This window comes from Odocoileus virginianus, unplaced genomic scaffold, assembly GCF_023699985.2.
Source record: "Odocoileus virginianus isolate 20LAN1187 ecotype Illinois unplaced genomic scaffold, Ovbor_1.2 Unplaced_Scaffold_37, whole genome shotgun sequence".
Taxonomy (NCBI): Eukaryota; Metazoa; Chordata; class Mammalia; order Artiodactyla; family Cervidae; genus Odocoileus; species Odocoileus virginianus.
The window spans coordinates 1-12210 of record NW_027224299.1 but is presented as its reverse complement, the minus strand read 5'-3'; the positions used below and the strand labels follow the sequence as shown (position 1 = coordinate 12210).

Below are 12210 nucleotides of genomic sequence, written 5' to 3'. Positions count from 1 at the left end.
GAGGATTGACCCTGCTCTCAGGGAGGGTATCCACCAGGTTTGGAAGTGGACCCTGTCATTCTAGAGGACAGGGTGAGGCTACACATCATCTCTCCCTTATGAGGTGCTGCTGGGAAAATACAATTGTCTTGCATGTTCCCAGAGAAGAACCAGGATTCTGGTGGAATTATTGGCTCAGTCTGTGGAGGACAACAGGTCTCCAGTAAGAAAACGGTGGAAAGAAACGGTGATGTCTGTAACAGTCCTGATCTCATAGTCCCCTGAAGCACAACCACAGGGACCTGAAGGAAATTGTTCTAGAAGGAACAGAAACATGGAAGAAGAGCTTGGACTTGTAATATTTAGCCTCTTCTGCAAATCAAACACTGAAGAAAAACCCATCATTTGTTTTAAAGAGCTTAATTGCCAGAATGATCTGGTAAACTCATAATAAATATGGAAAGCATAAAGCTGGGAGAGACTGGATTCCCATGTAAAGTAGAGGGAAAAATAGAGCCTAAGATCAGGGCTACTGATGTGTTCCTGGACAAGAGGAGAGCAACATTTATGCATGAGAGACAGGGAGCAATAATGTGTGTAATTACAAACATGCATCACTCCTGAGTTAGAAAAAGACCTTTCTCATATGATTGATAAATATCCATTTGGCTGGGAACATTTGAGATTATTGGGAAATAGATAAAATTAATAGTTTAGATTGTTTTCTTTGATCATATTGTGAATATATAAATGAAAATCAAAAAAGGAAGTACAAGTGTACAGAAACAATTAGAAAATGAAAACTACCATGTTCCCTATTTAATGGCCTTGCTTAGAAAGCATGGCATCAGAGAACCTACCTCGAGGTTCCACCAGACGCCATCTCAGCCAGCCCAGCAGCAGCCTCATCTTCCCCATGGCCTTCGTGCTCTCTCTACTGATGGCCCTGGTGCTGGTCAGCTACGGCCCGGGAGGATCCCTGGGCTGTGACCTGTCTCAGAACCACGTGCTGGCTGGCAGGAAGACCCTCAGGCTCCTGGGCCAAATGAGGAGGCTCTCCCCTCGCTTCTGTCTGCAGGACAGAACGGACTTCGCTTTCCCCCAGGAGATGGTGGAGGGCGGCCAGCTGCAGGAGGCCCAGGCCGTCTCTGTGCTCCACGAGGTGCTCCAGCAGACCTTCACCCTCTTCCACACAGAGCGCGCCTCTGCTGCCTGGGACACCACCCTCCTGGAGCAGCTCTGCACTGGACTCCATCAGCAGCTGGACCACCTGGACGCCTGCCTGGGGCAGGTGATGGGAGAGGAAGACTCTGCCCTGGGAAGGATGGGCCCCACGCTGGCCGTGAAGAGGTACTTCCAGGGCATCCATGTCTACCTGCAAGAGAAGGGATACAGCGACTGCGCCTGGGAAATCGTCAGACTGGAAATCATGAGAGCCTTGTCTTCATCAACCAGCTTACAAGAAAGGTTAAGAATGATGGATGGAGACCTGATCTCACCTTGACATGACTCTCACTGACTAAGATGTCAATTCACCCTTGTACACTCAGGTGTTGTCATTTCAGAAGACTCTGGTTTCTGCTTTAGCCACCAAATTTTCTGAATTCATTCAGCCAATACATGTCAGTAGTAATAAGCAAGTAGATATAAAAGTACCCAGCTGTAGGGGTATCAGTCCATACCTGATGACTGCCCTGATATTATTTATCCTTTATTTATTTAGTTAATGTAATAGTTTATCTCATCATATTTACATTTTCATATAAAAGATGTATGTTTACATTGTATTAAAATTTAGAAAATATATATTCCCCTATTTTATTAAAATTGTAATTGTTTTATTTATTAAATACTTATCAAGGTAAACTTCTTGAGTTTTTTTTTTTTTGAAAACCTAAATCCTTATTTTGTCTATATATACCCGTGGCAAAATAGTATTTGTTCATTTTATACTGTGGAACAGTTCTATCACTTTCTAGCAAATGTCTGTCAAAAGGTGGCATTCTAGGAATTTTCTGTGGGTGTAGTTGTTAGGATCTGAGTTTTCCCTCCAGGGAGACTTGGTTGGGGAACTAAGATCCTAGAAGCTGTGGAGTGTGCCAAAAAGTAAAAAAGTGGAAAGGAGAATATGAAATTGTAGAAAATTGTTAATCTTGATAGGCATTAGTTATAGGCATAACTAATTTATACTCACTCATTAAAGAATGGTTGATATAAATGTCTGAGGGAAGCAGTCTCCTCCCGCTGGAAAGCTGATGACACGCGGTGTTGATGGCCGCTCCTGACTCCTATTACTCTGCCTCCCACCTTCTCCTCAGTCCTGCCTTGCTGAGCGGTTCACCCCCTTACACAGCGCCTTCACTGCCTCCATCACAGGAGCTCTGTTCTGTGCTGATTTCTTCCAGCTGCACGGTGTAGTCAGAGTGGAAGCCACAGGAAGAGAGCCCAAGGGAAAGGAGAGTTCTAGAAATTCCAAAACCTCTGAATCCCAGCCCTGCTATTTACCAGTAGTGTTACCCTGAAATGTATCACAAACACTACAAGGTTAGTTTCCTCATCTTATTATGGGGAAAATAAGAGTAGTTTTCACAGGATTACTGTTTGGATTCAATGAGTCCATATCACACAAGAGGCATCAAGCGCTCCTGGCAGAAATCCTCAGGACTGTGAGGATCACAGAGTGGCTGCCCTCAGGGAGGAGACAGGACAGCTGGCCTGAGACAGTGACTGGAAGGCAACACTGGAAAGGTGCTAGGCCCCTGGCAAAGGTATTTTCTTTTCACCTTGGGTGCTAGTTCCATAGGCTTTCAGTGTGAGAACTTTCCTTTGCTGTATGCTGAAGAGCATGTCAATTTCTGGGTTTCATACCTCTAAAAGCATTCTATGAGTTTGAAGGAAACTCTTTGAGAAAGCAGGATTGGTAGAAAATGCTTTGATCTAATATAAACAGGAATAATAGGGAAAGAAAAGATCTCATGTCCTTGCAGATAATCAAACACATGCAGAGGCAAGAAGCAAAGAGCAGGGGCTGTGAAGTGTATGGTTCTGCTCTCCAGTTCTGGGCCATGCCGGTGTCGGGGTCCTGCCCCAGTGGGTCCAGGAACACCCAAGGGATGAATGGCTTTGGTGAGGAAGAAGACAGACACACACAGAAGTTTGCGTAGAAGAGGTAGCTTTTTTTTTATTTTTAGGATAGCTCAGTTTTTATAGAATGAACGTTACCTCCCCCTTAAGTCACCACATATTACATCAGATATTGGTTTCGTGCTTCTGTCAATATTTTTCTTTCCCATGTTTTTCCCCTATGCATTCATCTAGAACGTTTCCGATTACAGGGTTTTTTCTTAAATGTCCCGTACATAGTCTTCTTGCCTCAATGGCCTAACATTTTCATTCTAACAAAACAATGTTCTACAAATCTCAGGTATAGTGTAAATTCTTTGGACAATAAAACAATACATGGGAAGGGTCACAGTAACATGTTTGACATTTCTGAGAATAGTACCATGAGAAAAACCTTGATATTTTTCTTTACCTGAAACCACAAAATCTCAATTTACAATGATTAACTATTAAACAGCAAAAACACCTCTAAAGCAGCAAAACACCTCTATTAATAGTGAGATAATGGCAGTGAAGCTGGTTAATATAAATCTTCTATTGAAATCCTATGTATGCCATTTCCTAATTCTACAAAAATACCCATAATATCCCATGTTGTTTAAAGAAAGGGAAACAATGGACAAATAGCAGCAAGGAAATAGCAATAATGAAAACCCTCTCAACCAAGGAGCAAGTAAACTGAAGCGGATATCAACTTCTAAATCTAAATGCCTCTACTCTTTTCTATTCTAGAATGTTATAACCTTTTAAGCAAGCAGCCAAACTATACCTGTGGCCTTTTCTCTTTTTTTTTGACTTGATGTTTATGGTAGTGTCCTGAGCCAGAGCAATCATGAGCATTTCCAAAAAGGCTTGGACTTTTCCAGGGAGGCCTTATTACTATATATTTCCAAGGATTAATAGAGAGCCCTACAACACTAAGACAGAAGGAAGAAAGGGACATACCAGGGCCCCCGGGACAACCTCGAGGGGAAGAGCTGCCTTGCAGGTTCTTCTCTCGTCCCGTAACCTTGTCACAGCTTGGGCACGTCCTGGCGGCTCCCGACATGCCGGGTTGTATCCCACTTCTCTTTTCCATAAAGTCCTTTGTCGATACTTGCTGGCAATGTCATCTCCTTGAGTTTCTGCATTGCTACTGAAAGACCAAAACCAAAAAAGCGTCCAGAAGTCAATTTTTCCACTTCTTGTACTAAAAAAGTAAGGAACATTATTACTGAATGAATTGTTTGATTTTCTGCAACCTCCAAGGGGACTCACACCTAGGGGCACCTTCCAAGATTGCTACTGCTAGTGCCCTTGTCCCCACGGCAGGTCACTGCTGACCCACCTCCAAAGGAAACTCCAACTTTAGCAAGGAGGTCTGGGTTCAGTCTCCTGTGGGGTCACTGCTGCTCAGTTCCCCTGGGTCTTGGTGCTCGCAAGATTTTGTTTGTCCCCTTTGAGATTGGATTCTCTTTTTCCCATAGTTCTGTGGAAGTTCTGTAATCAAATCCCACTGGCCTTCAGAGTCAGATTCCTTGGGGATTCCGAGTCTCTTTGCCAGATTCTCAGGCTTCGAAACCTAACATGAGGCTCAGAACCTTCACACCACTGGGAGACTTTTTTGGTATTATTGTTTTCCAGTTTGTTGGTTTCCCATCTGGCAGGTATAGGATTTATTTTTATTGTGCTGAGTGCCTCCTACATCTCGTTGCAGTTTCTTCTTTGTCTTTGGATGTGGGGTATCTTTTTTGGTGGGTCCAGAGCCCTCCTGGTGGATGGTTTTCAACAGTTTGTTGTGATTTCGGTGCTCTTGCAGGAGATGAGTGCATGTCCTTCTACTCTGCCATCTTGAACCAGAAGCTAAGCCAAAACTTTGATATTTGACCATTTGATATATGCTGAACTATCTCATGCACACCCATCATATATTTATTCACCACCATGAACGTACATTTGGCTGAGAGTTGGACAGAGAGTTAATTACTTGAAATAGGTATGTTTTCTGTCTTCAAACAGTATGATTTTCTAAGAAAGATTTTAAAAATCAGCATGTCAACATGCTGTACAGAAAATATTATTATTGAGTCATATCCAAGTTCCTGCAGTAACAAGCCAGGGTTCATTTATAAAAATTGATCAACAAAGATCCCACCAATTTATACATTTCATTCACCATATTTCAACTTTTATTATTTTAAGAATTTCCTATAGTCTGTACTTTTCAAGATCAAGGCCTTGCTTTTTAGTTTTAAACACCCCTCTCCCACACATCCTCCATCAGGACCTTCTAACTGACAGTCCCTTGAATGGTGAGGAATTGACTCCCCAGAGCAGGAGCATGTCTCCATTTCTTATTCCCACCCAGCATCCTGCACAATGGTAGGATACTGCTGGTCCTCGGGGTTGTCAATAAAAGTGTAAGTGTAATAATGATAATAATCATAATGATAAGCTTAAAATAGTTTTACCAGTTAGACTGTTTGAAAATGACAATCTTGCTACATTTTTTTGTTTTTATTTTTTGTGGATTACTCTTGTCTTCTCTGGTGACCAGTATATTTGTTATCTGGGTATCTCTTTACTTTTCCCTCAAATTCCTACATCATTTAGTCCAGTCAACTTTTCTGTCCTATACTATAGTTTTCTCAGCTTTAAAATAGGGAGAAGGGAGTGGATATATGTGTACTTAGAGCTGGGTTACATTGTTGTACAGCAGAAGCGAACACAACATTGTAAAGCAATTATTCTCCAATTAAAATCAAAATAGGGATAATGAGACTACTGTACTCCATTCAATATACCATCTCATGTTATGTACTCTATATGATGTTAAAATAAAAACTTACAAAATTGTCTTAAATTAGTAGATTATATAAAGCATCAGGGACACATTAAACAGCTGGGAGAGTTGTTACTGTGACAGGTGTATACAAAGTTTTCGCCAATATTTCCTGTCTACCCTAAGAATGATTATGCCATATCTGTGCCTTGCTCAACTCTAATTTTAATCCAAAAATTCTACCTCTGCAAATTAGAATAAGTTAATCTTTTCTAGTATTATAACCAGTATATCTGCAAATTTAAAAATTTTACTAGGAAATAAAATAATCCCATGACTGTCCCAAGCACACTGAGACGTTTAGTGGGCATCAGGTCACCATGCAGTCAGGGCACTTGGCATACAAGATGCTTCTTAGGTAGGAAATGGTGTATTAAGCGAAAATCTACATTATGCTGAAATAAAAAACATCTTGATTATGAATTTTAAAGCAACTTATCTACATGAAATGACATTTTAAAAGAGTGAATAAAACTCTCCAATGCAAAACTATGTATAAATTTGAAAGCTTAACATAAGATCCTTAGATAAAGGAAATGAGAAGAAAAAAAGATTTTGAAAATTGAGATTAATTATTTAAGGTAGCTACTGGGTCATAAGTTTCTCAAATATGGCTTTCCCTCAATTGAACTGAGATGAACAAAGAAGTAATTTTGAAAATATTACAGATGATTTTGCTTCCACTGAAGCCAGGAACTTAAAGTTGTGTTTTGGCATAAGGAAAATATTTAGACTTGGTGTGAGTTTCAGACTTCTTTATACATTTTAAAATATTTTCAACAACTTGAATGCTGCAGGAGAAATTAACCATTTATATTAAATAAAATCATTTTCCCTTTCCCCAGGGGCTCCTGTAATCTCAGTCTTGTCCTCAAGTCTTTCCACTGGATGGTCCCAATATCGCAATTACTGTGCAGAATGTAGATGCCTTTCCCCTTTCCCAAATTAGTCTTTTTCCCCAGAAACAACCCAGAATCTGAAAACATAGCAAAACATGCTCAGATTTCCAGCCATCAATTGCAGCATAAATGGGCACCAGTGTAAACACGCACTGCTCTGGCTAAAATCTCGTCCCAGGAAGGGGAGGATGGACGCAGGGGCAGGTGCAGAAATCAAGTTGTGAGCAAAACCCCTGCAAAGCTCCCCTGGGCAGTCTGGCCCAAAAAGGCAGTTTCCTCACAACTCCCGAGGCCCCAGGCTCTCCCTGGGCTTCAGCAGCACCTAGCTCAGCTGGAGGCTCCTGCCTACCCAGACTCCCCAGGTCCCCCCTGGACCTGGCGCTGGAGTTAGAGGCACTGGACCTGGAGACAGATCTGCTGGGCGAGAAGGGCCAGTTGCTCTGTTACAGGGAGTTCTGTGGTGCCCTCCTGGTCACTGGGGCACAAGAAAGGCAGATTTGAGCATTTGTTGAGCTGGAGCCCTGGGACTCATTTTCACTGAAGTGCTGATTTTGGGGGATTCCTGGTCTCTCAGAGGGTGGCAATGGTGATGATCACCATTCTCCAGGGCTGGAGAACATCACCCTCCTTGTCATCAGGGAAGGGGTTGGCATCTGGTGAGCTTGGTGATGCTGCAGATGTCAGGCTGTGTCAGCCTTTATCCAGCTGTTCCCAGCACCTTCCCGCAAATAAGATCTTTAAATAGGTCAGAATTGTTACTTTCTGCACTTTTCTCAATTTTGTCTCCACTGAAAAACTTTTCCCTTCTATTCTGGGCATCAGAGAATGTCACAGTTTCGATGCTTCTTCTGTGTTATTACACTGGAAATGAAATTTATTCATGGAAAAGTCTCAATCCAAAAGGAGATATTCATCTATATGAGTCAACTCAGCTTGAAAGAAAAACCTGAGGCTCAATCTCTCTTCTTTAGTCTAAAAGAGAACTTAGAGGTGTGACTCCATAGTCTATTTTGACAGTTTTTAAATTGCACCAATTTTTAAACTGCCACATCTCTCTGCATTTCCTTTTTAAAGGAATACAAAATACATAAGGTTTGAATTCTTCAGTTATTTACAGAACTACAGCTCCTGTGTTCTGGTGGTCTACAGATAATAGTGACACAATAATGTACATGGGTTAATTCATAGAGTTCTCTTCATTTTCTCACCAAAGTGTGCTGAATGCACGCACACACATGTGACAATGTGCTTGGCGATGTAGATTCCAGGAGCATCAGGAGAGGATGATGACTGCCCTCCTGGGAGCAGGGGAGAGGACATGAAGGCAGGATGAGGAGGAAGGAGGCAGCAGGAGCTCAGAGCAGCTGAGGGCCGGGTCTCAGAGCTGATGAAGGGGAGGGACTGGGAGCGGCAGGAAGTCTACTCTCACACAATCTGGGGCTCCTGAGTGTAGCTGACACCAGACAGTCATTTCGTCTTCTAAAACATCAAGATAACTTTAGTAGCAGTCACAGAGGACATCCTTTACTTCAAATAATACACAGTTTGCAAATTAGGCTGACAATGTGGAACTGAGTGAATGATAGCAGTCTTTCATATCAATAGAACCAATAGGAACCTCTTTCTTCCACCCTCAGTTCAACCAAGAGAAGCTTTCCCTGCAAGTTACTTAACACAGTCACGGATCTGCATGTTGAATCCCTCAGTGTTCATTCTAGGAAAGGGAATGTCCACAGGACTGTGAAGAACCCAGGAGGCCAGGTTTCCTCCCTTTTGAGCAGTGCCTTGTATGTAATGGGGATAAATCCTATAGCACTTGACGTTCTTTGCTGAGGAAGAGGTTCAGGAAAGTTGTCTAACTTTCCTAGAATTTTGATGTTTTGTTCCTGGTCAGGGAACTATATTCTACAGGCTACAACCAAGACTTCCCATGCCACAAGTAAAGATCCCATCTGAGGTAAGGAATATCGAAGATCAAGCATGCTACAACTAGACTGGGCACAGCCAAATAGATACACAAAATAAATACATTTAAAATTCTTAAAAAACCCGAAGAAACCCAACCCATCAATGTGATCATATCACAAGGTGGGATATTAGGGAGATTAGGGTTAGCAATCAATAAAATTCAGTTTTCATTTTTAATATCATAATTCTTGTTACCCAGACTAAGATCATTCCCTTTCATTCTAATTTTTTCAATGCAACTTCTCATTGCCCAGGTGGATTTGTCACAGATGCACAGCAAGGCTGGTCTCCTTGACTCTGTGAGAGAGGGTTAGTGTTCGAGCAACTGGGCTTCTGATTGCCCGTCTCCCATGAGCTGGTGCGTGTGACTTCTTCCATCTCCCCTTATAACTGACCACATATGGATTAAAGGAAAGAAAAATCAGGTGACTGGTCTTACAAAGCTGAGGGCAGTCTACAGACTCGACTTGACCTTCCTTGAGCTTTTATCAGAAGCAGCCATGTCCCAGCCTTTCTGTTGTTCATATTGACCCGATCCTTCCCTTCTGCCACAGGTTAGGCCCCAGCTATGCTGCCCTGAAGTTTGCTAACCCAGCATACATCACTGTGTCAGGGGAAAACCACTTCCCTTCTTTCATATTCATGACAGTGAGAATTACTCTTGTTTTCTTGTTGTCCACAAAACAATGGTGCAATTTTACTTTCTAGCAAAATTGCAAAGAGAAACAAAAAAAAATCTAACCTCTTGAAAGTGATGCAGCCCCTCGGGTTTTCTTTACTTCCCTTCATTGTTCTCACCTGATCATGAATTACAACCAGAGAAGGAGCAGTGAAACAAATTTTGTCCAATAAGTCCCTAAGTGAATATAAAAAGTTTAAATGAAAAATTACACTCAAGGAAAGAAGGCTATTTCTCCTGATCTAATAGACTGGGTCTCAATGCCCTGCATTCTCAGAGGAGACAGAAACTGAGGAACAGAGATGCCTGGTGGAATCAACTGCCTGAATAAACGACTGTAACTCACTAGATTCTGTGACATAAGCTTCCAACAAGAGACAACACCAGCACTGAATCTCCTTCCTCCAGCTCAGAAACTCTGAGCAGAACAAGTGTTGAAGAGTTTAAGTAAAAGAATTTGATAATAAAAACTATACTTGGCAAAGTAGATATTATTTATCTACTAAAAGCAAAATGATTGCAGTTGGAAACTGTCTTCACCAACTTACACAAACACACTTTTGCTCTCAGCATCTGAGCACTGCTGACACTTTGGACACCTAGGGAAACTGGTCAGGAGAAGAGGAGGTCACCACCAAGACCTAGGGTCCTTCACAGAAACACTCCAGGGGAGAGGATGGGGTCTAGGAAGAGAATTTATTTTCCCAACAAATAAACAAGCACTCTACAGAAAGGAGATTTTAAGGCCACAGGATGTGGTGAGCCTGCCCTCAGGGAGGAAGGGACTCTGTCAGCAGCAGGTGAGGAAGGGACTCTGTCACTCCAGAGGCCAGGCTGTGGCTCCATGTGATCCTTCCCTTGTGAGTGAGGTGCTGATGGGAAACTACAATTATCCTGGAATTAGAGTGTCCTCACCCATGTTCCCTTAAAAGAACCAGGATTCTGGTGGGGGTACTGGCCCAGTCTGTGGAGGACGACAGGTCTCCAGGACGAAAATGGTGGAAAGAAAGGGTGATGTCTGTAATAGACCTGCCCTCATGGTTCCCTGAAGGGCAGGGATCTGCAGGAATGTGCAGATTTGATTCTCTAAATCAAACACTAAAGAAAACTCATCATTTGTTTCCAAGAGCTTAACTGCCAGAGTGATCTGGTAAATCCCTTATAAATATGGAAACCATAGAGCTGAGAGAGTCTGGCTTCCTATGGAAACTAAGAGGGAAAAATGGAGCCTAAGAGCAAGCCAACAATGTGTTCATGGATGAGAGGAGAGCAACACTTATGAATGAGAGAAAAGGGCAATAACATGTGTAATTACAAATGTCTATCAATTGAGACTTAAGACAAAGACATTTCTCATTTGATTGAAAAATATCCATTTGGATGGGCACATCTGAAGTCACTAGGAAAAGGCAAAATTTAGTCTAGAAGGAAGAAAATTTCTTTGACTATATTGAAAATACGTAACAGAAAACCAAAAAAGGAAGTAAAAGTGCATAGAAATGATTATAAAATGAAAACTGCCCTTTTCCCTATTTAATGGCCTTGCTTAGAAAGCATGGCATCAGAGAACCTACCTCAAGGTTCACCAGACGCCATCTCCGCCAGGCTAGCAGCAGCCTCATCTTCCCCATGGCCTTCGTGCTCTCTCTACTGATGGCCCTGGTGCTGGTCAGCTACGGCCCGGGAGGATCCCTGGGCTGTGACCTGTCTCAGAACCACGTGCTGGCTGGCAGGAAGACCCTCAGGCTCCTGGGCCAAATGAGGAGGCTCTCCCCTCGCTTCTGTCTGCAGGACAGAACGGACTTCGCTTTCCCCCAGGAGATGGTGGAGGGCGGCCAGCTGCAGGAGGCCCAGGCCATCTCTGTGCTCCACGAGATGCTCCAGCAGACCTTCACCCTCTTCCACACAGAGCGCGCCTCTGCTGCCTGGGACACCAGCCTCCTGGAGCAGCTCCGCACTGGACTCCATCAGCAGCTGGACCACCTGGACGCCTGCCTGGGGCAGGTGATGGGAGAGGAAGACTCTGCCCTGGGAAGGATGGGCCCCACGCTGGCCGTGAAGAGGTACTTCCAGGGCATCCATGTCTACCTGCAAGAGAAGGGATACAGCGACTGTGCCTGGGAAATCGTCAGAATGGAAATCATGAGATCCCTCTCTTCATCAACCAGCTTGCAAGAAAGGTTAAGAATGATGGATGGAGACCTGAACTCACCTTGACATGACTCTCACTGACTAAGATGCCACGTCACCCTTGTATACTCACCTGGGGTCATTTCAGAAGACTCTGAATTCTGCTTCAGCCACCAAATTTATTGACTTAACTCAGCCAATACATGTCAGTAGTAATAAGCAAGTAGATATCGAAGTGTTCAAGTGCAGGGGTGTCAATCCATTAGCAATGACTGCCCTGAACTTATTTATTTATTTTTTATTAATGTATTATTTTTTCTCAATATTTTATATTTTTGTATAAAAGATGTGTATGTTTACATTGTATTAAAAGTTAGAAAAAATATTCCCTTTTCTATTTCATTAAAATTGTAATTATTTATTAAATACTTTTCAAGATAAGTTTCTTGAGTTTTTATTTTGAAAACCTAAATCCTTATTTTGTCTATATATACCTATCACAAAATAGGATTTGTTCACTTTATACTGTGTAACAGTTCTATCATTTTCTGAGAAATGTTTGTCAAAACATGGAATTCTGAGAATTTTTCTAGGGGGAGGTTTGGGGCCCA

General features: G+C 42.5%; 2 protein-coding genes across 2 annotated transcripts; both read left to right on the top strand.

The window, feature by feature from the left end:
* The first annotated feature begins 783 nt into the window (after positions 1-783).
* Positions 784-1483, top strand: LOC110144833 (interferon omega-1-like). Its single transcript, XM_020904920.2, has one exon. It carries the CDS (start codon positions 821-823, stop codon positions 1481-1483), a length of 663 nt encoding a protein of 220 aa, XP_020760579.2. The 5' UTR covers positions 784-820.
* Positions 1484-11091: 9608 nt separating this feature from the next.
* LOC139033696 (interferon omega-1-like) lies at positions 11092-11686 on the top strand. Its single transcript, XM_070463171.1, has one exon. It carries the CDS (start codon positions 11099-11101, stop codon positions 11684-11686), a length of 588 nt encoding a protein of 195 aa, XP_070319272.1. The 5' UTR covers positions 11092-11098.
* Positions 11687-12210: the final 524 nt, after the last annotated feature.